Here is a 24,345-nt window from a genome sequence, read left to right on the forward strand (position 1 = left end):
TAACCTAAATCTAATCTAATCTAATCTTAAAGCTAACATAGATCTAGATATGATCTAATCTTAAACTCAACATAAACCTAAATCTAATTTAATCTTAAATCTAACATAACCTAAATGTAATCTAACTTAAATCTAAATCTAATCTAAGCTTAAACCTAACCTAGCTATCTAACTTAAATCTAAATCTAATCTAAGCTTAAATCTAACCTAGCTATCTAACTTAAATCTAAATCCAATCTAATTTTAAATCTAACCTAGCTAATCTTAAATCTTGCCCTAATTTTAAATCTAACGGAAATTTAAATTTAACCTAACCTTAAACTCAACATAAACCTATATCTAAAGTAAACCTAAATGTAATCTAGCCTAATCTTAAATATAATTTAAATCTTAACCTAATCTTAAGTCTAACCTAATTTTAAATTTAGCATAAATTTTAAATATAAGTTAAATGTAACCTAACTTAATCTTAGATCTTAATCTAACCTAATCTTAAATGTAATTTTAAATCTAACCTAACCCTAAATCTTAATATAACATTTCATTCATATTTTCTCTACTCTGTGTGTGTGTGTGTGTGTGTGTGTGTGTGTGTGTGTGTGTTTTCTCCCCTTACCTCTCTCTTTTGACTTCTCTCTCTCTCTCTCTCTCTCTCTCTCTCTCTCTCTCTCTCTCTCTCTCTTTTCTCCCCTTACCTCTCTCTTTTTGTCTTCTCTTCCTCTCTCTCTCTCTCTCTCTCTCTGGTTTTTTTTTCTATCTCTCTCTCTCCCTCTTTCTCTTTCTCTTTGTTTTCTCCTCTCTCTCTCTCTCTCTCTCTCTCTCTCTCTCTCTCTTTGCTCTCTCTCTTTACTCTCTCTCTCTCTCTCTCTCTCTCTCTCTCTCAAAGACACAATGTGTGTGTGTGTGTGTGTGTGTGAGAGAGAGAGAGAGAGAGAGAAAGAGGGGAAAATAGAGAGAGAGAGAGAGAGAGTAAAGAGAGAGAAATGTATATATATATGGGCAAAACAATTAATGATTGTACTTTTAGTCGTGTTATAGAAAGAAACCATTGTGCTTGGCAATGCCTTGGTCGATATGCATGCCAAATGTCGTCTACTCCAGAAAGCACAAGAAATTCTTGAGGAGTTGTTTGTCTGGGATGCCTCTCTTGGAGTCTTCTGATTGTGGGATATGCCCAAGAGGGGTAGGGCAAGGAAGCTCTGGGCTGTTTTCAAAGGATGCAAAGTGAGAACATCTCTCCAGATGCACTGTTACGCTTGCATTTTGAAGGCATAGGACATTACGCAAAACAATAATATGGGCTAAATGATATTGCTAGTTAGGGAGTGTTGAAAGAAAACATCATGCTTGGCAATGCCTTGGTCTACATGTATGCCAAATGTGGAGTGTACTTTAGAAAACATAAAAAGTGCTACATGTCGGGGAGGTTGTCTCTTAGACTTCATTGATTGTAGGATCATATGCCAAATAGGGACAAGACTAGGAAGCTTTGGGTTGTTTTTTTGTGGACACAAAGTGAGGGGATCTTTTTAGATGCAGTCACATATGCTTGCATCTTGAAGGGGTGTGGCACCACTCAACTTGAGATGCTGATTTGGGCAAAAGACTTCACGATGATATTGTTAGTCATGGGTTGCTAACAAAAAATGTAGATGAAATTACCTACGATTTTGTCTTGAGGGCATGTTCATGCATCCTCTCTATGGTATAAGAATGGTTTCTCCTCTATTTTGCTATGTGATGACATGAAGAGTGTATGACTTCTTTGCTCGGGCTTCTTTGATTTGATATAAGCTCCTTTTTTGGCCTTAGTGCTACCTTAGTGTCACCTTAGGTTTTTGCTTTGGCTAAAATTCTATTTTTTCTGCATTGCCTTAAGAAACTTTTGTGCTCTTGACCGTGTAACGTAGTTACATGATAGAGAATACCCAATAATAGCTTTCCTTGCACTCAATCAGGCACCTCCTTATAATAGCACTAGGTAGTGCTATTACCCAATAATAGCTTTCCTTGCACTCAATCAGGCACCTCCTTATAATAGCACTAGGTAGTGACATGAGAGGCATTCACACCATGACCTGTTTGACCACGTCACCATACACACCACACCTCGCCCCTTAGGTAGAAAAAGATGGACATCTTTTAACAATTTTGAGCTAAGAATGGATTCGACAAGAGGGATCAACTCCTACGCCTTGTCTAGAGGGAGTGATCATACAACGGCTTAAGGACTAGAAATTGTCACTTATGCAAACATTAGGTCGTTATCCCAATGCAATTGACAAGACGAGGAACAACTAGGGGTTGCATCATAATGACAAAGACACGTGTTTTTTGGAACATACATCTATCTCTAAAAGGTTTGGGTGTGATGGTGTCTAATAAATGTCTGACTTCTATTTGAAACAAGAACTAAAGAGCAAAAGTAGTGAACTAAAAGAGATGATCTTCACATAAAGGCACCTTTGCAACAATACTTACGGTAGCAACTCCTTTTTGGGCTATTTAGCAATCTCGAGAATGCTCTCACCGTTGAAAGGCACCTCTACAAGAATGTTGTAGACAATGACTCGATGTGATTGCAAGGAATAAAAATAAAATTAGTAAAATTTGAGTAGCGCCAAAAAGAAATAAACTAACATTGACAAATATTGTCAGGTCGTGACTCCTGACGTAGAATGTTGTGAGAAAAATAGCAACATTGTATGGCCATAGCTGAGAATCGTGAGAGCAAAAGTGGAAGGCCCATAAGACCACCAAGACTGGCAAGAGTACCAACGGAAAGAGACCAGCTCCAAGATCGAAGCATATCTAGACAACGAAATTCAACTACTCAACATTAGCACTTTGTCTTCTTCAATACGGACTAATCAAGAATTGATGCTATGCCATAGAGAAACACAATAGGAAGACGAGTAAGGCTCAAGGGCTAGAAACGAAGGCCTGAAGGAGGAGTTGCTTCTGTGTGTTGAAGCAGGAAAAGAACAATAGAGAGAGGACATAGTGATGCGGCAAGTGTGTTGGCTTATTTTGCGTTCGAGGTAAAGAACAGTAGCAAGTGTGAGCAGGCTCAATAGGCAATACACATGATGGCTGTCTAAAGTATTTGTGAGCACTTAGTGTTGTGCTTGGACACCAGCTCAAAATCCATGCCCTCCACCAGAATCAACCGCACCATCATCATCAAGTTCAACACAAACATGCATCTCTGGCTCTCGGTGCTTGCTCCTAGAACTTCCCAAAGAGCTTCTTCTTGCTTCTCTATGTATACCTCCACCCCTCTCACAACACGAGGGACGTCCTACCCACTATCCAAAGTGTAACCCATCTAAGGCCAATCAAGCTAGAAAATCAAGAACGGTTCCTGTAACCACCTACTGTCCATCTCCTCCACCAATGTAATGTACTCGTTACACGAGAGAGAATACCCAAGAAGAGCTTGCCTTGCACTCAACCGGACAAGTCCTTATCATAGCACTAGGTAGTTACATGAGAGGCATTCACACCATGGCATATCTGGCCACGTCACCATACACAACACAATAGAGCAATAGACTTGTCATTGACATAATTCCTAGCAAATATCCATTGCTCACATATTTCATATCGGTGTAATGAAGCTTGTAATGAGAGCTCCATTCCCCCTCTCTCTCTCTCTCTCTCTCTCTCTCTCACTCATATATTGTTCCCCTAAGGACACCCTCGCAATTTTATCACTACGACCCAAGAATAGCTCCGACTGACCGCAGACTTTAGAAAAAAGCAACATGGGTAGGGCGTTTGGAAAGCATCGGGAGATGGAAGGAGGAGACACTAGCCGAGGTAGTGCAAGGATGGGAGAGTACGAGGTAGGGAAGAAGCTCGGGATTGGAGCATTCGGGGTGGTGCGCAGCTGCGTACACACGGCAACGCGGCAGGAGTACGCGTGCAAGACCTCCAAAGACAGCAGAGCTGCGACCACCGAAATCGCGATGCTGTCGCGAGTGCAGGGCCACCCCAACGTGGTGCGGCTGGAGGCGCACTCCCACAACCAAGGGTACATTCATGTGCTCCTCGAGCTCTGCCATGGTGGCGACCTCCTTGAACACGTCGAGTCGCTTCGTGTGGCTCGCTCTGTTGGTAAGGGTGAAGCTGTGCTAAGCGAAGGCGAGGCTGCCGAGGCCCTCCTTGCTGTTGTTCTCGCTCTCAGCTTTTGCCACTCCCGTGGGGTCATGCATCGCGATGTCAAGCCCGAGAACCTCCTCCTCCCCCGCACCGACAGCCGCCTCTGTGAGCTCAAGCTCGCCGATTTCGGCGGCGCTGCCGACATCGCCAACATTAAGGTCAGTGAGTGAGTGTGTGTGTGTGTGTGTGTGTGTGTGTGTGTGTGTGTGTGTGTGTGAGAGAGAGAGAGAGAGAGAGAGAGAGAGAGAGAGAGAACAAGTTTATGGAGAAAGCAGCTCCTTTCTCATGATTTTCCACTTCAGGGTTCAACAATATAAGCTACTGCTTGGGAGGGAGCACAAGGTGTGGTTAGGGGCGGAGGAGTGCCAGTCCCCCACCCCCCAACCACACCTAACTAGGCATGCGCTCCCTCCCTTGCAACAGCTCATGATGTTGTCGTAGTGTGCAATGTGGGAATTATAATGGGAATTTGTTTATAACTTATTTTGTGTGTGTGTGTGTGTGTGTGTGTGTGTGTGTGTGTATATAGTTGTTTGGGGGGGGGGGGGGGGAGGGGGCGAATTAGAAGAAGAAGAAGAAGAGAGTTTTAACGTCGTAGGAAACTATCCCAAGAGACTTTAAAGATCTAGCCGACGAGAAGAGTTGAACTCAAGAACTCTTATGAGAGAGAGAGAGCCCTTTAGGTATTGTACCTATCCAATATTCTTGATAAGAGAAACATGCTATTTTGCAGGTTATTGAAGATGATTCGATAGGGACATTTGATTACCAAGCACCGGAGATCCACTCCGAGGTGATTTACAATGAGACGGTTGATGTTTGGAGCTTGGGAGTGGTTCTATATTTCCTGCTTTTAGACCACCTTCCGTTTGAGCAATCAGCAATACCACATATTTTCCAAGAATCAGATTTCTCGTGCAACCTTTCACTCCAAGTGGAAAACTCACAACCCTCCATCTCTCACCATGCAAAGGACCTTATACTCAATCTTTTGCAAGTAAACCCAAGTAGACGGTTGAGTTTGAGCTCAATTTTGACACATCCATGGTTGTGTCCTGTCCTCAATCATGCACTTATCAATTATGATGAATACTTAATCAAAAAGAGCACCGAGGGTGATACCAACAACCCCGAATTTTCTTTTCATGTAGAACTGCCACTTTTAATGGTACCTTCCAAACTACAAGCGAAGTTAGCAGTAAAGAATCAACTAGCAAAGAAGACAAGGAAGAAGCTTATTCATCAACTAGCTCGTCCTGGTTTACAACATCAGTTAAATCTTCCGCCGCTAAACCCATCTGGTTTCCTCGGTTCTATATCCAAGTTTTGGTCCTATCATGTAACAAAATATCTAAAGGATTCAATCTAGTGTACCACATTATTTGGAACTAATGTGCTCTTTATCTTGAGAGGTTTAACATTGATGAGAAATAATGTGCCCTGAGTTTTGGTTGAGGTGATTCATAAAATGGCATTGGTAGCACATGATGCAATATATAATAAGGGTAAGACCAGTGAAACACAAACTGTGGTAGCCATTTTTAATGGTACTTTACTTTGAGCTTGAATGAAGGAAATATTCTTTCATGGGATTGAATCCTACCAATTTTCAAGTCTTCCCCAACCTCGAGCAAGATTCTCTGAGTGAACAAAATTCCCAGTGAAACCTATCGAAATAAAGTCCCAACAAGACCATTTTCTACTACAAAGTCACTTGCCTTTTGACATCTTTGATATCTAATAACAATATTTCATGAAGTGAAAATATTGTTTAGGGCATATTACCAATGACAATACCAAAAGAAGACTCCCTGCTCTTGCAATGCATGTTCTCCCATTTCTTAGAGTGCCAACATCTTTATTTTGGGCAATTTCCACATTATGCAGGATATTTATATTAAAGAAAAACAAGAACGATACAACACTACCCATGCAATGTTGCCTTGCTTTGGCACAAGAAGATTTAGAAATTTTCTCATGTAGGAAAATGGAGTCCTTTTCAGTGTTTTTCATACAATGCATAACATCATGAGCTTCTGCTCGGGAGTCACCACATACCTAGCTAGGTACGAATAAGGGCAGGGGACCACCGGCCCCCCATCGGGCCGTTGGTCCCCTGCTCCTAATCGTACCTCGCTAGGTATGTGGTGACTCCCTCACAGAAGCTCATGATGTTGAGGTAAGTCACAATGTGAGAATTATTGTGAGAATCTATCCAAAACTTCTTGTGTGGGGACTTGAGGACAACAGAGGCCTAGCTTTTACAGAGAGCCAACAGCCCATACAGCCATAAAACTAATAGAACAATGGGATAATTACTTCTTCTTTTTCTTCTTCTTACCGCAACTATACACCTCCTGCCTGCCAGCTACTCGTCCGTATAGCCACGCATCAGCCTGCATAACCGGCCACCAACAGTCCTTCGACTCATCACCTGTAGGGCTTGATGTCGGTGTTGTGCTCAACCTCAAGTCCTCGACCTAACCTGCATTGTTGGGCTAGGTGCCTGCTCATCAAAGGCCTATCAACAAATGCTTTGTCTGCACCATCTACGGATGTACCCCACACCTTCGCTACCTCATCACCTAGCTACTTGCCCTACATGTCTCATTGTTTTAACATTAATTTTATCTTCTAAAAGATAAATTCATTAAAGGAAGGGCTCCCACGTCGTCATCTCCACCCCTTGGCTTACTGGTAATCTTTAGGCTCTTTGGCCTAGCTAAGTGTACCACAATGTGTCTATATTATCATGTTATGTCTGGAGGTATCACCGAGAACCCGGCCAACGTACATAGAGTCTGTATCAAATCTCTCACACCCAAATCTCCCATGTGATGAGAGAGAAATCAAGAGCATGATTCCGATGTCCGTCCATCACTGAGTCAGAGTACACTCAGTCTTGTCCTGCCCACATAAAGGGAAAGAGAACAAACCGCTATGCCCAGGGCGCTCACCACAATGTGTCTATATTATCATGTTATGTCTGGAGGTATCACCGAGAACCCGGCCAACGTACATAGAGTCTGTATCAAATCTCTCACACCCAAATCTCCCATGTGATGAGAGAAATCAAGAGCTTGATTCCGATGTCCGTCCATCACTGAGTCTAGAGTCCACTCAGTCTTGTCCCTGCCACATAAAGGGAAAGAGAAACCAACCGCTATGCCCAGGGCCTCTATCCCTCTAGTTGCTAGAAACAATACATGGACTCTGAAGCAAGCCGCCTCAAAGTCTGGTGAAGAGTCATCAAGGAATGAAGAAGTCCCACCAGTGACGGATGTCGAAACTCGTCAGTCCTCGAGGGACTGTGGCAAAAGGTCATGTCTGCACCGGAAGGGGGATCCGCAGGAAAGTCTACTCCTCTCTCGCCAGGCGGCTCATGGAAAAAGAGCTACAAACATACCTCCTAGTAGATAATGAAGGTCATGTCCATTGAGCCGGCTTGAGGCAGGAGCAGGAGAGGATGATGGAGAAGGGGGGCTAGTGGGTGGAATAGGAGGGGAGGGGCAGTAATGGGGGGAATGGGCAGAGAGGGAGGCAGGGTCGGTGGCGTGAGGGAGAAAGGGCTATCGGCGGCAAAGCTGAGGTGGAGGGGGTATCTGTGGGCTCATCCTATCATCAGGAAAAATATGAACCCCAAAAGGGCCCTTTAGCTTAAGGGGTGATTAAGGATGGACCAATAGGAAGAGGGTGGTGGTCACAGCTATAGCCTCAAAAAAGTAGGGTAGGAGGGGGCATGGGGGCCTATTTGTTCCCCTCATTATAGCTTTGTCCCCTAAAAAGAGAGAGAATAGGAGAAGGGGGGGGGGGGGGGGGGGAGATTCCCTCCATTTTCACGGGCGGCCATACAGTAATCCTAAAATTTAAAAAAAAAATCAAAAATCTCTAAATCTCACTTTTCACTCCCCAAAAGCTCCCCTAACCAAATACATGGTCAAAATCTATTTTCTTTCACCAAAATCTGCATTCTCAGCCATTACCCTCCATTCTACCTCCTCCTCCTCCTCCTCCTCCTCTCTCTCTCTCTCTCTCTCTCTCTCTCTCTCTCTCTCCTCTCTCTCTCCTCTCTCTCTCTAAGTGCTTTCCCATTTTCATCTACACCTCCACTGTCCTCTCTCCCCAAGATCTCCATGGCTACAGCACTTGGGGAGACTTTACCAAGCACCTCTTTTACCTTTTCTTCTACCACTTCATAGCCCATCATATTCTACAAGCTATCCATGGCTATCGTTGCAACACTTATGGAACCTTTCCATAGTTGCAACACATATGGAAGCTTTCCATAGCTGCTCACAATCTAAACTCTCTCTCTCTCTCTCTCTCTCTCTCTCTCTCTCTCTCTCTCTCTCTCTTCTCCTCTACTCCTCTCCCTCTTCTTTTTACTTCTTCCTTCTACATTCTCAATCTCTTCTCTCCTCTCCCCACCTCCTCCTCTCTCTCTCTACGTGCTTTACCAGAACCATCTATACCTCTTGTCTCCTTGCCATGGCTGCAGTGTTGCACTCCAAGGTTCTCCATTGAAGTTTTAATCCTACGTATCTCCCTCTCTCCAAAAACATTTACTTCTTTCTTCATCTCTAGCTCATTCAAAACCACCATCAAACCCTCTTATTGTAGCCCCTTCCTCTCTGTAGCAATGTCAAACTCTACTACTCACAGAAAGCCAAAAGATGAGGTAGAAAGCGTTGTCTTGTGCAACACCAGATATTCTAATGGGGAGTGGCCGCCTCAAGTGTTCTGCAAAGGTGCTTGGGTCTTTATGCAACCTGCAGCCAATGGGACTCCGTCGTGTTCGAGATTGTGACAACCTGGGTCAACATTGTAAAGGGAGGCTGCTTGGGTTCAAAGACCATAGGATCAATGGGACGGTAGTTGCTATTCAACGTGTGTATTGAATGCCTAGTGTGCATTTGGGGCACACTAATCCAAGACTTTTTCCACCTAACTGTAAGTTGCTTCTCTTTGTTGTTGCAATAGACATATGCATTGAGTTGACCTATGTGTTCAAGTATGGTAGTATGTTTATTTTGGGTCATTTGATGTCTATGTATATATATTTCCGTCAAACTTACTGAGCAACAACAATTAAGAAGTCTCTCTGGAACCTTTCAAGATTTCATGTTGACATTGGTGCCATGATGCTTCCCAGTGTGCAACCATCGATGCTACTGCAAAGCAGAATCTTCTTCTACACACACACAATAGTGCCCACCACTGAGCATTGTTATGGTAAGATCAGTGGAATTGGCATGCAATCACTTCTTAGCATGGAGTGGCTGCAGCCTGATGTTTGTCATCCATCTTATCCATAAAGGAGAAGATGGTTTTTGACATTCTTTCCTTGTTGAAGTTTGAGAAGGCTTTTAGGTTTGTAGGTCTAAGTCGATGTTGTCTCATGCATGTTTTTGTGCATTTATTTAAGGCCCTGCCATTTAATGTCACACCCACTATATTTATATGCAAGAATATGTCTTTTGAAGCATTACAACCCTTGTTAGGAGAGAATTGGGGATTTATAGAGGGTATGCATCAGGGAGATAGATATTGATGCAAGCTAGGGGCTTCAGGTATTGGGATACAGTACTTAAAATTTTTCACAACTTTGTTTATACGCTTCCACCTAGAGTTGTGGATGTGTAAGACAGGGAAATGGATACCTTATCTTGTGACATTTGACATTCATATTACAATACCAAATGATGTCTCTGAAACTGTGCAAGTTAGTAATCTCACAAGCTAGGGGCTTTGGATACAATACTTAAAATTTTGCACAACTTTGTATATACGCTTCCACTACGAGCGATGGATGTGTAATACTGGGAAATGGATACCTCTACAAAGCCTTGAAAGTAATCTTGTGACATTTGACATTCATATTACAATTCCAAATGATGTCTCTAAAACTATGCAAGTTAGTGATCGCAGTCATTGACATAGTTGTCTTAATCACTTCAAATATTTTAATTGCAGAGTAGCAGGTAAACGTCATGGAGGAGGAGTTCTTGGCAATCCAAGCCAAGCTTGTGGGAAATCAATAACCTCTTCATGTTGAGTCACTTGACTCTGATGCCCCAAAAATTGTTGATGAGAGGAGATCGTCCCTCAACCTTTACCTCACACTAACTATGGACGACGATGACATGTAGCATGCAGTAATTGTCTTTGTTGTGTAAATGGCCATCACAATGTATTTCCTAACATGAACTTTTGTAGGATATTTTGGACATATCTTTTGGACATGGAGGTGTGGGCAGCTCGCAAGGCGGAAGAGGGCAATGTTTTTGGCCCAAAAGCAACACTTGCAAACTACATCAGCAAACTACCCATGGGCAACATCTGCATTATCCACAAGGACTTCTCCCTTGATGGACATTTTTCTTTGTGGGTCTTGAAGGCTGTCAACAAGCTCTTGTGCTTGTGCAAGTAGTTTTTCTCGTAAAAAAATCCCTTGCAATGACCACTTTTGGCATAGGTTTGTGTGGCAAGGTCTTAGCCCGTGTAGCTATCAATCAAGCCTTAGGAGTGGAAGACCCACAAGCCATAGTGGCCTCAGTCCTAACTTCCATTTTACCTAATGTTGAAGCAAGACGCAAGAAAGTTGCACAGTGCCTCCTAACAGAAAACCTGTAATGAGCCCCTTTTGTAATTTCATATAATATCAGTTCCACGTGTACTTTCCTATCTTGACTTACAATTTGGTGTAAATACATGGATTTCAGCGAAATTTAATTTTCTAGTTCTGAATGGGCAAGTTTATTGTGAGTTTCATTAGCTGCCTTGAATCTTTATTTGGTATAGAGACATGGTGTTCATTAGATCAATATAAAAGCTATGATTGTGCAAGTGCTTTGTGGGTCAATCTCTATCTACTATGACGATGTCAAGGGTCCCAACTTGCCAAACGGAGAGGTCGGTGGTAAAGGCAAGTAATTGTCACAGGATGCGTCATTAGCTTTCAAATGGTATTCTTAATGCTAATGTTGTGATGGATTTGTCCCAGAAACTGCAAAAAACCCCTATCCATGAAAGGATAGGGGAACTGACATGCTAATCTCCACCCAGCCATGCCCTATATAGACCCCTGGCCTTCTAAATATAGGGACCCCCTTGACTGCATGTCCATCCTGGCCCTTGGCCCTTGGCCCGGACCCGTGTCCTGACATTACTCCCCCCTTAAAGAAGAGTTTTCGTCCTCGAAAACAAAAGTGCGAAACTTCTTCTTAAGAACACTAATGTTTTCCCAAGTGGCACCTTCTTCAGGTCGGTTGGATTGGAACCCATTTCAGTAGGAGGTTCAATGAAACCAAGAGTAACATCTTGATTTTCTACATTGTTGTCCATTTGTAACCATCTGATGGTACCGATTCCTATCCAAACGTAGTGTGTAGACTCCATTTAGAACACTCATGAGCATGGTAAACGAGTTTATCACAACACAGGTGTACCAAAAAGAGTACTTCTTATCACTTTCCATGAAAGTAGCATGCTGATATAACTCATCAGCCAATTTTAAGTCCTTGACTTTGTCCCAATTTTCATCATCAGTAAACAACCCCACCTTAACGAGTGTTCAAGGTTGAGAACCTGAGTTATACATGAAGAGACTACCTAGTCGCAACATGCGTTAACTGATAGTAAGTAAACTCCAAACCAGAAAGGTAACCAATCTAGTTGTTTCACTTCTTGCTAACGTATGCACTTAGCATATCCTTTAGCGTGGTTTACTAACGTATGCACTTTGCATATCCTTTAGTACTAAATAGAATGCTTGTAAATTGCCCATCCTATGCGGGATGAATAGCAGTAGTAAGAGTGAGTTGCTTTCCCCCTACCACTTACAGACAGTCGCCCACGACTGACGACAACTATGACTCACACTACAAGAGGCTATTCATATTAGCGACGCTCAAAAAAAAAAATTCCCAGCGTCGCTATGAGCGTCGCAAATTTACAAGTAAATTTGTGACACTCATAGCGACGCCGAATGGGCTAAAAAAAATAACAGAGAGCGCCCAAAAACTCAGATCTGAGATCTGAGTTTTTCGGCGCCCTCAAGCAAGGAGAAGGTAACGCTCTCTCTCTCTCTCTCTCTCTCTCTCTCTCTTCTCCACACACACTCACACATACACACACACACACACACACGAGGAGAGGAAGGAGAGCCAGGTATGCTCCTTCCCTCTCCTCACTCTCATGTTCCCTTCCCCTCTTTCTCTCTCCCTCTCTCTCTCTCTCTCTCTCTCTCTCTCACACACACACACACACGCATAGTGTTTTTGAGAGAGAGAGAGAGAGAGAGAGAGAGAGAGAGAGAGAGAGAAAGAGTACAAACATAAACAAAAACGCACACACACATACATAAACAAAGAATGCACACACACATTGAGAGAGGAAAAGAGAGAGAGAGCATGCATAAACAAAAAACGCACACATTGAGAGAGGAAAAGAGAGAGAGAACATGCATAAACGAAAAACGCACACATTGAGAGAGGAAAAGAGAGAGAAAACATGCATAAACAAAAAAAACGCACACACATTGAGAGAGAAAGAGAGAGAAACTAATTTAACGTCATAGGAAACTAATTAAAATTAAAAGACCTAAAGATCTAGCCGACGAGGAGTTGAACTCAAGACCTATTATTCAAGAGGGAAATGGCATAACCAATCTATCATACTTGGCATGGGTGATAGAAAGGTTATACCATTTATCTCTTTTTATTGGCACACACATCCACACACGCGCACACACACAAGAAGAAGAGAGTTATAACGTCGTAGAAAACTATCCTAAAAGACGTTAAAGATTAGGTTAGATGTAGACTTACGTTAAATTAGATTTAGGTTTATTTAAGTTAAATTAGATTAGATTTAGGTTTATTTTTAGTTAGATTTACATTTATTTACGCTAGATTTAGATTTACGTTATATTAGATTAGATTTAGGTCTCCATAGACTGTGATGCCTGCATGAAGCGGGTGAAGAAAGCCCTCAATGGAATATAGGGTATTGCTGCCTTCACTCATGGTGGGCTCCGTCGATCCAAAAGTACTGGTGAAATGTCTTCAGAAGATAGGGAAGAAGGTGGATCTTCAGGGCGGCAAGAGTCACTACATCCCCAACAATGACCATCTAGACAACCTCTAGTCATTCAACAGCAACTTCAAAGTTAGTAACAAGAGCAAGAACGGTCCAAAGGGCCAATTGCTGTCGTCAGATGTGGATAGAGAAGTTTTAAGGTTCTTATAATCCCTGTTAGTTTAGTTCTTTGTTTTTAATATAACATAATTTACGTTAGATTTAGATTTATGTTATATTAGATTAGACTTAGGTTTATTTAGTTTTACCCACACACACACACACACACACACACACACACACAAGAAGAAGAGAGTTTTAACGTCGTAGGAAACTATCCCAAAAGACGTTAAAGATTAGGTTAGATGTAGACTTACGTTAAATTAGATTTTGGTTTATTTTTAGTTAGATTTACGTTTATTTAGATTTACGCTTATTTACGTTAGATCAAGTCCACGCAAGAATTACTTACGGTTTAGGGTTTAGAGTTAGACGAACAGTGAAAAGATCTACTGTGAAAAGATGTTAAGATGCTGTGAAGTGCTACAGCTAGAGAAGAGGCAAAGGGGTTTTGTCCACTACATGCAGTATCATGTAGACGTGGGTCTGTAGATTTCTTGTACCCACAAATATAGGTATTGACCAATAAAGACGAGATTATAACCCGGTGGTTCTGATCTCCGTGCACCTCTAGACCGAGGTGTGCGGGGATTGGACATGACTAGAGAATGTGAGGTAGAGAGAGAGAGAGAGAGAGAGAGAGAGAGAGAGAGAGAGAGAGAGAGAGAGAGAGAGAGAGATAAGACGAAGAATGCCAATAGAATATTAAATTTGTTGTCCAGGTTATAAGATTTTTATCCTCATTATGAGTAGTGACGAGGATGTGGGACCGTCCAACCGAAACACCTATCTCTCAACGAGGGTCTTATGTCCTTGTAATCAATGCAAGCATGCTGTGCGACGGACAAGACGTGTTTCTTTGCAGCACGTTCGCGAATTTGGCGAGTTCGATCCATCTATTATAGATCGAGTTGTTGCCAATTATAACTCGTCGGACTCTGACGCTGGCCAACAAGCAGCAATCTTGCAACCCAATAGACGTGTTCGCAGGCGCTTTGGTCAAGCAGCATATGTGAGGCCACAAGATGTAGCCTCTGACAGCTCGGGGGATGATCATGCAGAGCACATTCCCAACGAGGCAATGTTTGAGCCCGAGATTGATGAAATGATCGAGACGATCATGGATTCAGAAAGGCTTATCTATGATGATATGAAAAGTGAAGCCGATACGCCATTGTATAATGGAGCACGTATGTCTAGATTGAAAGCACTCCTGGTTCTTCTCAACATGCAGGCAAAGTTTGGATGGAGTGACACTAGCGTCACAGCGCTTTTCAGGTGATCTATTATAATTAGTTTACTTTAATAAAACTCTAAATGTATAATGATCTGATAGATTTTTACACGACTGTATCGTATTTTTATGTTGTGTAGATTGCTTAAAGAGCACATACTACCAGCTGACAATGTGATGCCAGATTCCCGAGATGAAGCAAGAAAGATTTTGCGAAACTTGGGGATGGATTACAATTCTATCCACGCTTGTCCTAATGACTGCATTCTTTTCAGAGGGGAATACATAGACATGGAGAAGTGTCCGAAATGTGATTCCGAAAGATATCGAGTAGATCTCCACGGGACAAAAATTCCACAAAAGGTTTTGCGACATTTTCCTCTGCTTCCTCGCATCAAGCATTTCTTCGAATGTAAGTCCATGGCCGCCCTAGCATCATGGCATGAGGAGAATAAATCTTCGGATGGTGTGCTACGAATTCTTGCAGATTGCGCAGCCTGGAAACATATAGATGGAACATGGTCGGATTTTGCCAGGGAAGCTCGAAATTTGCGCTTAGGCCTGGCTATGGATGGCGTAAATCCATTTGGTCAAAGATCAACATCTTACAGTGTATGGCCCGTTGTCATCGTCAACTACAACATTCCCCCGTGGTTGACTACGAAGAAGGGGCACCTATGGCTAAGCTTGATTGTGCCAGGGCGATATAAAGTGGAGAATATGGATGTGTATCTTCGTCCACTATTGGAAGAGCTACAACAATTGTGGATTGGCATAGAGGTGGTGGATATGAGCGGACACACAGGACGACGGAATGCTTTGATCAGAGGCATTCTAATGTGGACCATGCATGACTATCCCGGGCTAACAGAATGCTCAGGTGATCTATTGACACTCCTCACTCAGACACTGTAAATCTTGTTTTTTCCCATAGTTGATCTATTATCATGTGTATACATGCAGGGCTTCAAACAAGCGGATACAGAGCATGTGTCACATGTGGACCTAGACTGAATGCACGTAGGGCGCCCTCACTGAAGAAGCAAATCTACGAAGGTCATCAAGCGTATCTTCCAGAGAATCATGTGTTACGCGACGGCTTTTTGGGAAGAGAGCCACCAAGGATGTCTGCACAAGCATGGTTAGAGTAGAAGGAGATGTGCGATGACGGATTGCCTCCAGGGATGAAGAGACTATCTCTATGGTATGAGTTACCATACTGGCCCCGACTCATGATCAATCACTTGCTCGATCCAATGCACGTATTCAAGAATGTGGGTAATCTACTATGGGACCATCTGACCGGCAAGAAAGTTACTTTGGGAGCCAGAGTTGACCTTAGAAATGTGGATCGTATGGAGCAATATTGGCCGCAAACAGCGTCTGATGGATCGATAAAACTCCCTAAAGCACCATGGATTTTCACAGGAGCCCAAGAACGCAAAGTAAAAGAGACCATTCGATCTTTGCGGACCCCCACTGGCGTAATGCACTCGCTCCGAACGTGTTTTACTAAAGAAGGAAAGCTTACCGGTTTGAAGTCACACGATTGGCATAAAATGTGTCAGGTACGTTCATAGTGGACTTTAATATCATTGCATAAAATGTGGACTTCAATATCATTGTTGCACATACTTTACAGTTTATTTTACCGGTTGCCATTGAGGGATGTTTGTCTCTCGACATCCGTAACACAATCTACAAACTTGCAAAGCTAGTGCAATGGATCTCACAAAAGGAGATCAACGTAGACTCCATACCATTCGCCAAACTAAATGCTGCGGAGCTTGTGTGCATGTTTGAGAAACAGTTTCCTACTACCATGCTAACCATTCAGGTGCATCTTCTTGTTCACATAGTTGATGAGGTGGAAATCGCTGGCACAGTTCATTCCAGATGGATGTTCTTCTTAGAACATTTCATGAAAACGCTTAAGGGATATGTGCGTCAAAAGGCACGTCCGGAGGGTAGCATGGCAGAAGGTTGGTTGGTATCAGAGTCCCTAGTGTACATTGGAGAGTGGCTAGACGGATTTGATAAAGCCCGGGACACGCTATGGCAAACCATAGATGATGAGCGCATATCTGGGATTGTCATGTGCAATCTCGGTGTTGAGAAGAAGATGACGGAAGATCTAGAGGCTAAAATCAACCGATTTTGCATGCTTCACAATCCAGTGATGCAAAAGTGGATTTCACAATATGAGGATGCAAAGCAAGAGCGACAAAGGGCACGAATCGAGTGGAGACGGGGAAGACGACCACCGATGCACTATCCGACGGGTCTGGAGAGCCTACCAACATTCATATTCATGAGCTTAAGATGGTTGCACAACCAATTGAAAAGCGCACAACAATGCGGTGACGAAGTGACTGAGGAAGAGTGGGAGTACTCTCGGGGTTGCGCGACCAAGGTAAGTTTGCAATGTACGACTAGCTAGTGACTTTATTTCTAAACGTTTGAACGGCCACTCATAATCTTTGTTCGTTGTATTATAAGTCATACACAGCAGCATGGTGTAAAGGTCGACATTTTAGGGTGGAACAGATCGACAAAAAGCGTTTTACTCAAGATTGTGGAATCATGGCAAAATTTGAACAGTCTAGTCGACGACGTTCCTCTGATGCAGATCCTATGGTGGTGGAACTCACTTACTTCGGCACGCTACAAGAGATTTTGAGGATCGATTACAGAGGATTTTTTGTCGACTTGTTCGACGTACAATGGTTCAAGATAATCATGGAGGGTCGCAACGCTACTGTGCGTAGAGGAGAGTCTGGTTTTCTTGAGGTGGATTCTACTAAGAAATGGACTGACCTAAGAGACACTTTTGTACTACCCGAGCATTGTGAACAAGTAAGTATGTAAATAGTTAACATCCCCCTTTTACAAGTTATGTGCTTGAAAGCTCTCATGTAAGTTATGTGGCTCTGGCATGTAAGTTATGTGGCTCTGGCAGGTAATATTTCATCCTACAAAGTCTACATCAAACTGGTGGTACGTCATAGAGGTAGCTACCATGTGCCAATCACAACGGCATCAATGGAGGAGATCAGAGAAGATGCTCAATCAGAAGCCGCTGCGGTGGTGCCAGACGAGCATCAAGATGCTACTACTACTCTATATGGGGTGCATGCAGAGGAGCTAAAAAATGAAACAGAGGATATGTGTTTAAACGGAGAGCTCTATATAGATATAGGAAGTTATGCTGAGTTATGCGAGGATGAGAGAGAGATCTCTTAAAGCCACAAATATTGTATTTGAACAATTTTGCTCCGTGTTGTAAAAGCTCTGGCTCTCTAAGTACCTTCCATGGTGTATAACGCTCTTTTCTACTCGCGCTCACATCTTTTGATTGAAAATTCTGAGTTTTCGACTTGCCTCTTCTATCACTCAATTCATTGCGTCATTGTATTTATATGCGTCATTACGTCATTGTATTTAATGGTCTTTGCGTCATTGTCTACTCTATTCATTCAATATTAAGTTTAAATATTCGTGTGTTTAATGCAGGTATGGATGATGAGGAGTTTCTTTCTTCTTTGTCACCGCAGCAGAGACAGTGGTACGTGGAGCGTCATCGCTCTGACGCATCATCGTGCGTTCCTACTCCATCCGCATCTCCCTCTCTTTCGGAGCATTCGCGGCGCTCCGAAGCTTCGGTGTCGACGAGACGATCTTCACACTCGTCTAGACACCGGCGCTCTAGTGGTGGCGGTGGCGGTTGTTGTGGGGATTCCGCCGCCGATGCCTCCACACCGCCTCGTGTTCGACGAGGCTCTTTACCCTCCCCTTCTTTGCCCGCCCCCACACCAGCCACAGCATCGCCATCTACGCCAGGTTTTGCGCGGCTGACTGTTCCTAGCAGCTACACACCTCTATCTACTCCGCCAGGAGCCACCCCACTCGACACTCCTCACTTCGGGGCCCAGACACCGGTGGAGACACCTGACGTCCGTACCCCCATCAACACGCCGCTAGAGACCCCTACCGGGACACCCAGGTTCACGCGTCATCGGCCAGAGGGCTTGCCTTACTCCGTCGACTTCAGCGGCGGCATCTATCATGGATGATGATGGCAAGAAGGTGATCTCGCACATGCGTGGTCTTTGCTCTCAGCTGTTTAGACACTACATGCTAAACAAATGGAGTGAAGTACCAAGTGATTTAAAAGCCAGAGTCATCAGCATACTTCATGATGAGTTTCCCGTTCCAACACGGGATCAGCGCTTCAATGAAGACCTGATGAAGATTCGAATGCGCGAATACTGCAAACACAAGCGTTCCGAAGTGCAAAAAGTAATCAAGCATGGGTGGAACAGGCCAGACTGGCTGGCCAAAGAAGATTGGAAGAATGCAAAGAAAGCAGCGCGCGAGAATCCCGACAAGTGGAAGCAACAAAAGGATACAGCCAGAGCGCGAGTAGAGGCAGGGAGCTCGCACCACTTGGGAAGCGGTGGATGGGCATCATTTGAGGCCGATTTTGTAAGTGTTTTCGCATTGCTCTTTATGTTCGATAGTTTAGGGTTTATGAGTTTTTTAATTCTAGCATAATGAAAGCTTTGTATGTTTTGACAGTGGTCGATGACAGGACGTGATCCCACACCGTACGAGCACGAGTACGCAGGCAGGAAGGGCTTAAATGCCCTGATGGACATTCTTAGTTCTCGCGGCGGCATGGTTAGTATTAGGGTTTACTCTTTTCTATTTTTTGTATTGTTTTATAAATGTCGTTATATGTTTATACTTACTGAAAGCTGTCTTATTGTCTTTTTTTGCAGAATCCGACAGATACGCCGCTTGGACGCGATGAGACGTCTGACTAGACGACGTCAGTTTAGCCGTAGCTAGATAGCATTAGTTTAGGGTTTCTCATAGCTTATGTATCATGAGACGGATTTTATACGTCTTTTTGAACCATGTATATTATTACATTTGTCACCGCAGTTCATTTTGCCAATCAATTCTTTATGCCTATGATGTTGTACAATTGTCATTATTACATTTGCCAATCAATTCATTTTGCCTATGATGTGTACAATTGTCAATTTTACGCTTGTCAATTTTGCAAACAATGAGTCTTGTGGGTGACTATTTTGGGTCTATTATCTACCCTTGCACTTTTTTTAAAAAGTGAATCAAGTATAATATGGTTGATGGGTGGCAGGGCATTCAATGTCCTGTCACCAAAAAAAAATTCTCTCAGACGTCGCTATAACCGTCGCTATTTATGGCTCTGTAGCGTCGCTATGAGCGTCGCTATAGACTTGTGTGTAAACATCGCTATAACCGTCGCTATGACCGTCGCTATGAGCATCGCTATAGACTTGTGTGTAAACGTCGCTATAACCGTCGCTATGACCGTCGCTATGAGCGTCTCTATATAGCGACGCTCTCGTAGCGACGCTATTAGCGACGATTTTAGCGACGCCGAGGGTTATAAAAACCCAGTGTATTTCTGTCGCTAACAGCGTCACAAGAGAACACAACCTCTTGTAGTGTCAATCATTGAGTATCCAGCCATATACTCGATATGGAATGGAGACAACCAACTAGGTTGAAAGCAGATTGGAGTTTCAAGCAGCCAATCACAAACACCCATACTCAGCCATCACCTTGTATGGCAGGGTGTAAACTCATACTAAGTCTACAAGAGAGATTGCACTAGCAGTGCAAAAAATTGCAGAAACAATAATGTCCATGAAGTTGCATGCCGCTCCGAATAAATTTGTGTTAAACACTAGGGCCCATAACACCTAGTGTGCATGCATTTAACACAAACATATCCGAACCGCAATTCCATGATGAGACTTTAGACCATAACAGAATGTGACAACCCGGTCACACCTAGGTACCAACCATGAGACATTCTCATGGACATAGCATACTTAGCTATATGTAGAAACAACCCTCCGTTAAGGTGGTTTCACAGCACTTGTAATCGTAACAAGTTTGTACTTAGTACCCGACAATTTATGGCCACTGAAATTGCTCCTGATACTGTGTGCTCAAAATGGTCGAATCCATGGATGCGACCAGCACCTAGGGACTTCGTCGCGACACATTGTTAGATAGTTGGCGCCAGTGTCAGTCCCAGAGACTCATATTCTCCACATGTGGAATATGTCTCAAACAAGGATATCAAGAAAAGAGACATCCATCAAGTACGAGCTGGTACTTGTGTGTGGAGGTAACTACAAACACTCTGCGACAAGAGTGAGAGGGACCCTCATTATCATGCCCCACACTGGCTAAACTGAACTCCTTGAGTTCCTAGACCATGTTGTATCCCATGTGACAACATGTGCCAAATCGAACCCTACACTAGGTTCGTAATAGCGTAATGTATAGTAGACACTACGCTCCAAAATACTCTATTCCAACAGGCCCTTGGCCCTGGCTTTGAAACATTCAAGTGTATTTGTACGACTTGAAAAGACCAAGCAACATTGCACTGGAAACCGTGGGCGTTGCCTGCGCAATCCAACCCTTTGGTTAGAATCTACGTAGTCAAACCCCTTGGCAAGACCCTTGGTAGAAACTGCTCAAGTAGCAGTTAGCGGTAACTAACATAGTCGATCGTGTGCCAAAATGATTGGAATCAACTAGAAGTGTTGGGTTTGTCCACTACCCCATGGTATATTGCGGACAACTTTCCATGAAAGTACAAATGTGAGAGATCAAACTAAGATCCTCAATGCCTATGGAGTGATTTAGTAATCACCCGTTGGGTCTTACCCCAAAACCATGCCTCCATTTACACTCGTACTGCTATAGAGAGAGCAGGAGATACATACAAGTGAAATGCCTAGCTCTTATGGACAACCATGCTGTCTCGACTGTTTGTTGCATCTAGACCTCATGGTATAGATCAGCTGATGTGAGTTTAAGCTTATTAGAAACTCAATTCGAGCGTCGCACTAAAAACGTGTAGTGAAAAAATGACACCCAAAACAACCGTAATGACAAGACTCTTGCTTGTCCATTAGAGTCGATGGGTACTCCACTAGGTAGATTTGGTTGATCTTGAGAACAATCACCCAAATAATGCCAACAGCTGGGTCTTACCCTAGGTCTGATAATGGCTCTTAGCCTTTGTGGCTTATAGCCCTTAAGCCAATAAATTAGTGTTCAATCGACGAATCGATGAAGACTAATTTGGGTAGCATCTTAGCCACATGTTAGCTGAGAGTTAGAGCACCTTGGCTCAGGCTGACTCACCAGCAAAACATGTATCAAAAGCTTCTTAGAAGATTTTCATTTTTCCCTTAAAGAGAGAGGGAGAGAGAAGAAGAGCATGCTGGGCTGAGGAACTTTCCTTAAGGTTTAGAGTGTGCAGCCAAGCTGTGTGCTCTTACGCATCTTATGCCTGACTTGTAGCTTATCGTATAAGCATTCCACAATTATCCGGTATGACTCGCTCATTGAGAGAGGTATCACATCTTGACCTACCTTCCTTGTAGGGGTCGTGATTGTATGAAAATGACTTAGCATTGGCACGTTGCCTGTGAAATAATGTTGTTGTATGTTTGCAGCAGCCCAAACTGGTAGGGATTGTGGGAGCGAATATTCCCTAATTTTCTAGTTTCCCAAACTTGTGTGCCAATGCCCATGACTCCAAGTCATTGGGCAGTACCTTGGCACAAGGGAGAAGCCTTGCTTCATGTAAAATTACCAAAGCACTTTGCTTTGCACAATGACAGTCATTGTCAAGCAAAGTGTAAACATGGAAAAATTAAGAAAAACTTAAACTTGGCTAACCTGGTAGTTGTTGCTACAACCAGTTGTCATGAGATTCCAAAGGGAAAGCTCGCGTAAAGATGGCTCATAGCCAAATCTTCCGTGCGAGAGAAACTTGTCGCATATGGATATACGCCCTCTTGTATCATATACATTCGTCGTATACGAAATGAAATAATATGTAAACAGTTTGCTAAAGCCTTCGCAAGTTTGTATACTCATAGCATATGCCAAACATGGTGAGTCACTATGCAAGATGCATAAATAGAAGCCTTGCTTCACGTAAATCGGGTAGTGCTAATAGCCAACTGATGTGGCTGCCAATAGCATGACAAAAATAATCGACCTTGTCGAGAAATTTCAAGTGAAATTAACCAGTATTGTGCGGCAAGCATCCTATGTCGGCTTGTAGAAACAGTGACAAGGAGTCGGCCATGCCGAGCAACTTGCTACCCTCAACAAATCCAGTAATAGATGCGTGTCACCTTGAGATACTGAAAAACCGGCCCTTGACCCTGCCTTTGAAGCAAAAAGTAACTTGTGATGAGCGTGCTCCATTAAGGTACTCAAGAGAAGCCATGCTTCATATAAGTATGTTTGGCCTCATTGCCAATAAATGCTATTAGCAATCGATGACATAGCAAAAAGAATCGACCTTGTCGAGCATACATAAAAAATTTACCGTGTCGAATTATAAACGTAATGGAAAAGCAGTAAAACACGTGCAGGTGATGCATCTCGTACCTGCTTGGCATTATGAATGATAGCCATGATCATTCACTCCATTCATACGAGAGTTACGAAGCACATGCGCAATAAGTACTCCACTTCATGTTGTCAAGGGCCTTGCCCATTTCACAACCAATGTGGTATCATGTGAGAACTGTAATGCTCTTACCTGCCAGGTTTGATTGCCATTGTTCATGACAATCACCACCCCTAGCATTAGTGTCTGCATCACCACATAGTGTGGTTAAATGTTGTATAGATAGAGAAGCCTTGCTTCTCTGCAAGCCCAAATTCAGGACGCTTGCCAGTCTCCTTGAAATCGGCCATGCCGATCAGTGATCCAACCATGCAAAACAACTTTGCACGCATGAGCCGAATTAGCCACCGGCCTTGCCGTTGCATCAAAGATGAAGCTTGGAAATTCGATATGTATAAGTCTGCAAAATAGCATCACATAGGGATTAAGAAAATCCTTGGAAGTACGAAAAGACCAACCTGATGAGCATGACATTTGTCCGTGTACGCGGCGAACATATCCGCCACTTGATCAACAATATCGTCTTTGCCTAGGAGCTTTTCCCCTTCGCTAAGCCGAACAACAGGCCTTGCCTGACGAGCATGTTCCGTCAAGTTACTCTGTCAGATGCCCCTCATAGGGAGAAGCCATGCTTCTAATGTAGATTGTCGTGTCCAAGACATTAACGTTATGGCCCTGCCAAAACTGTGCATGAGCATGCATGCCAAGCGTTTTGGATCCTGACATATTTGTCCTACTGAATCTCAAGCCATGCTTGAGTACATAGGATCTTCTTGTAGTCTTGGGAAAATCGTGTTTGCCATATAACCTGTGCTTTCTAGCTTCCTTGAATCGAATTTTCTATAGGGCGGCCTTGCATTCCCTTGCATGCTTGTGGCCGAATTCAAGACAAATTTACTTCTCTGATCCAAGCTTGTTGAAATCTCCTGATGCGGATGTCAAAGTCCAACCCTATCGGAAAACACCTCCCTTCTTGAGTGTGTGTCCGGGGTCTTAACCTTAATTGGCCAAAGTGTTTGGCCTTGGGCGCCCACCATATGAAAAAAAAAAAGCTACAAACAGAGCTATGGCGGTTTTGCAGACAGCGCCGATGGCGTGGTGGGAGAAACCAGGCGATGCCTAGCTCGGCTCCAGCCGCCGTAGAGTCGGCAAAGTTCCCTCACGCCAGCGTGCACCTGTTGCACTTAACGGGCACTGAAAAGGTGCAGGTCACAATCCGGCCATGCTTGCATGCAGGAGGTTG

The 24,345-nt window shown here is 43.4% G+C and overlaps 1 protein-coding gene across 1 annotated transcript; it reads left to right on the forward strand.

Annotated features, from left to right (window-relative positions):
- Positions 1-3,747: 3,747 nt before the first annotated feature.
- Positions 3,748-5,563, forward strand: LOC147449075 (calcium-dependent protein kinase 19-like). The gene is made up of 2 exons (XM_086522523.1): positions 3,748-4,322; positions 4,898-5,563. The coding sequence occupies exons 1-2, from the start codon at positions 3,768-3,770 to the stop codon at positions 5,531-5,533; spliced, it is 1,191 nt and encodes a 396-aa protein (XP_086378649.1). The 5' UTR covers positions 3,748-3,767; the 3' UTR covers positions 5,534-5,563.
- Positions 5,564-24,345: the final 18,782 nt, after the last annotated feature.

Source organism: Adiantum capillus-veneris, chromosome 10, assembly GCF_014529385.1.
Source record: "Adiantum capillus-veneris isolate H3 chromosome 10, ASM1452938v2, whole genome shotgun sequence".
In the NCBI taxonomy this organism is placed as follows: domain Eukaryota; kingdom Viridiplantae; phylum Streptophyta; class Polypodiopsida; order Polypodiales; family Pteridaceae; genus Adiantum; species Adiantum capillus-veneris.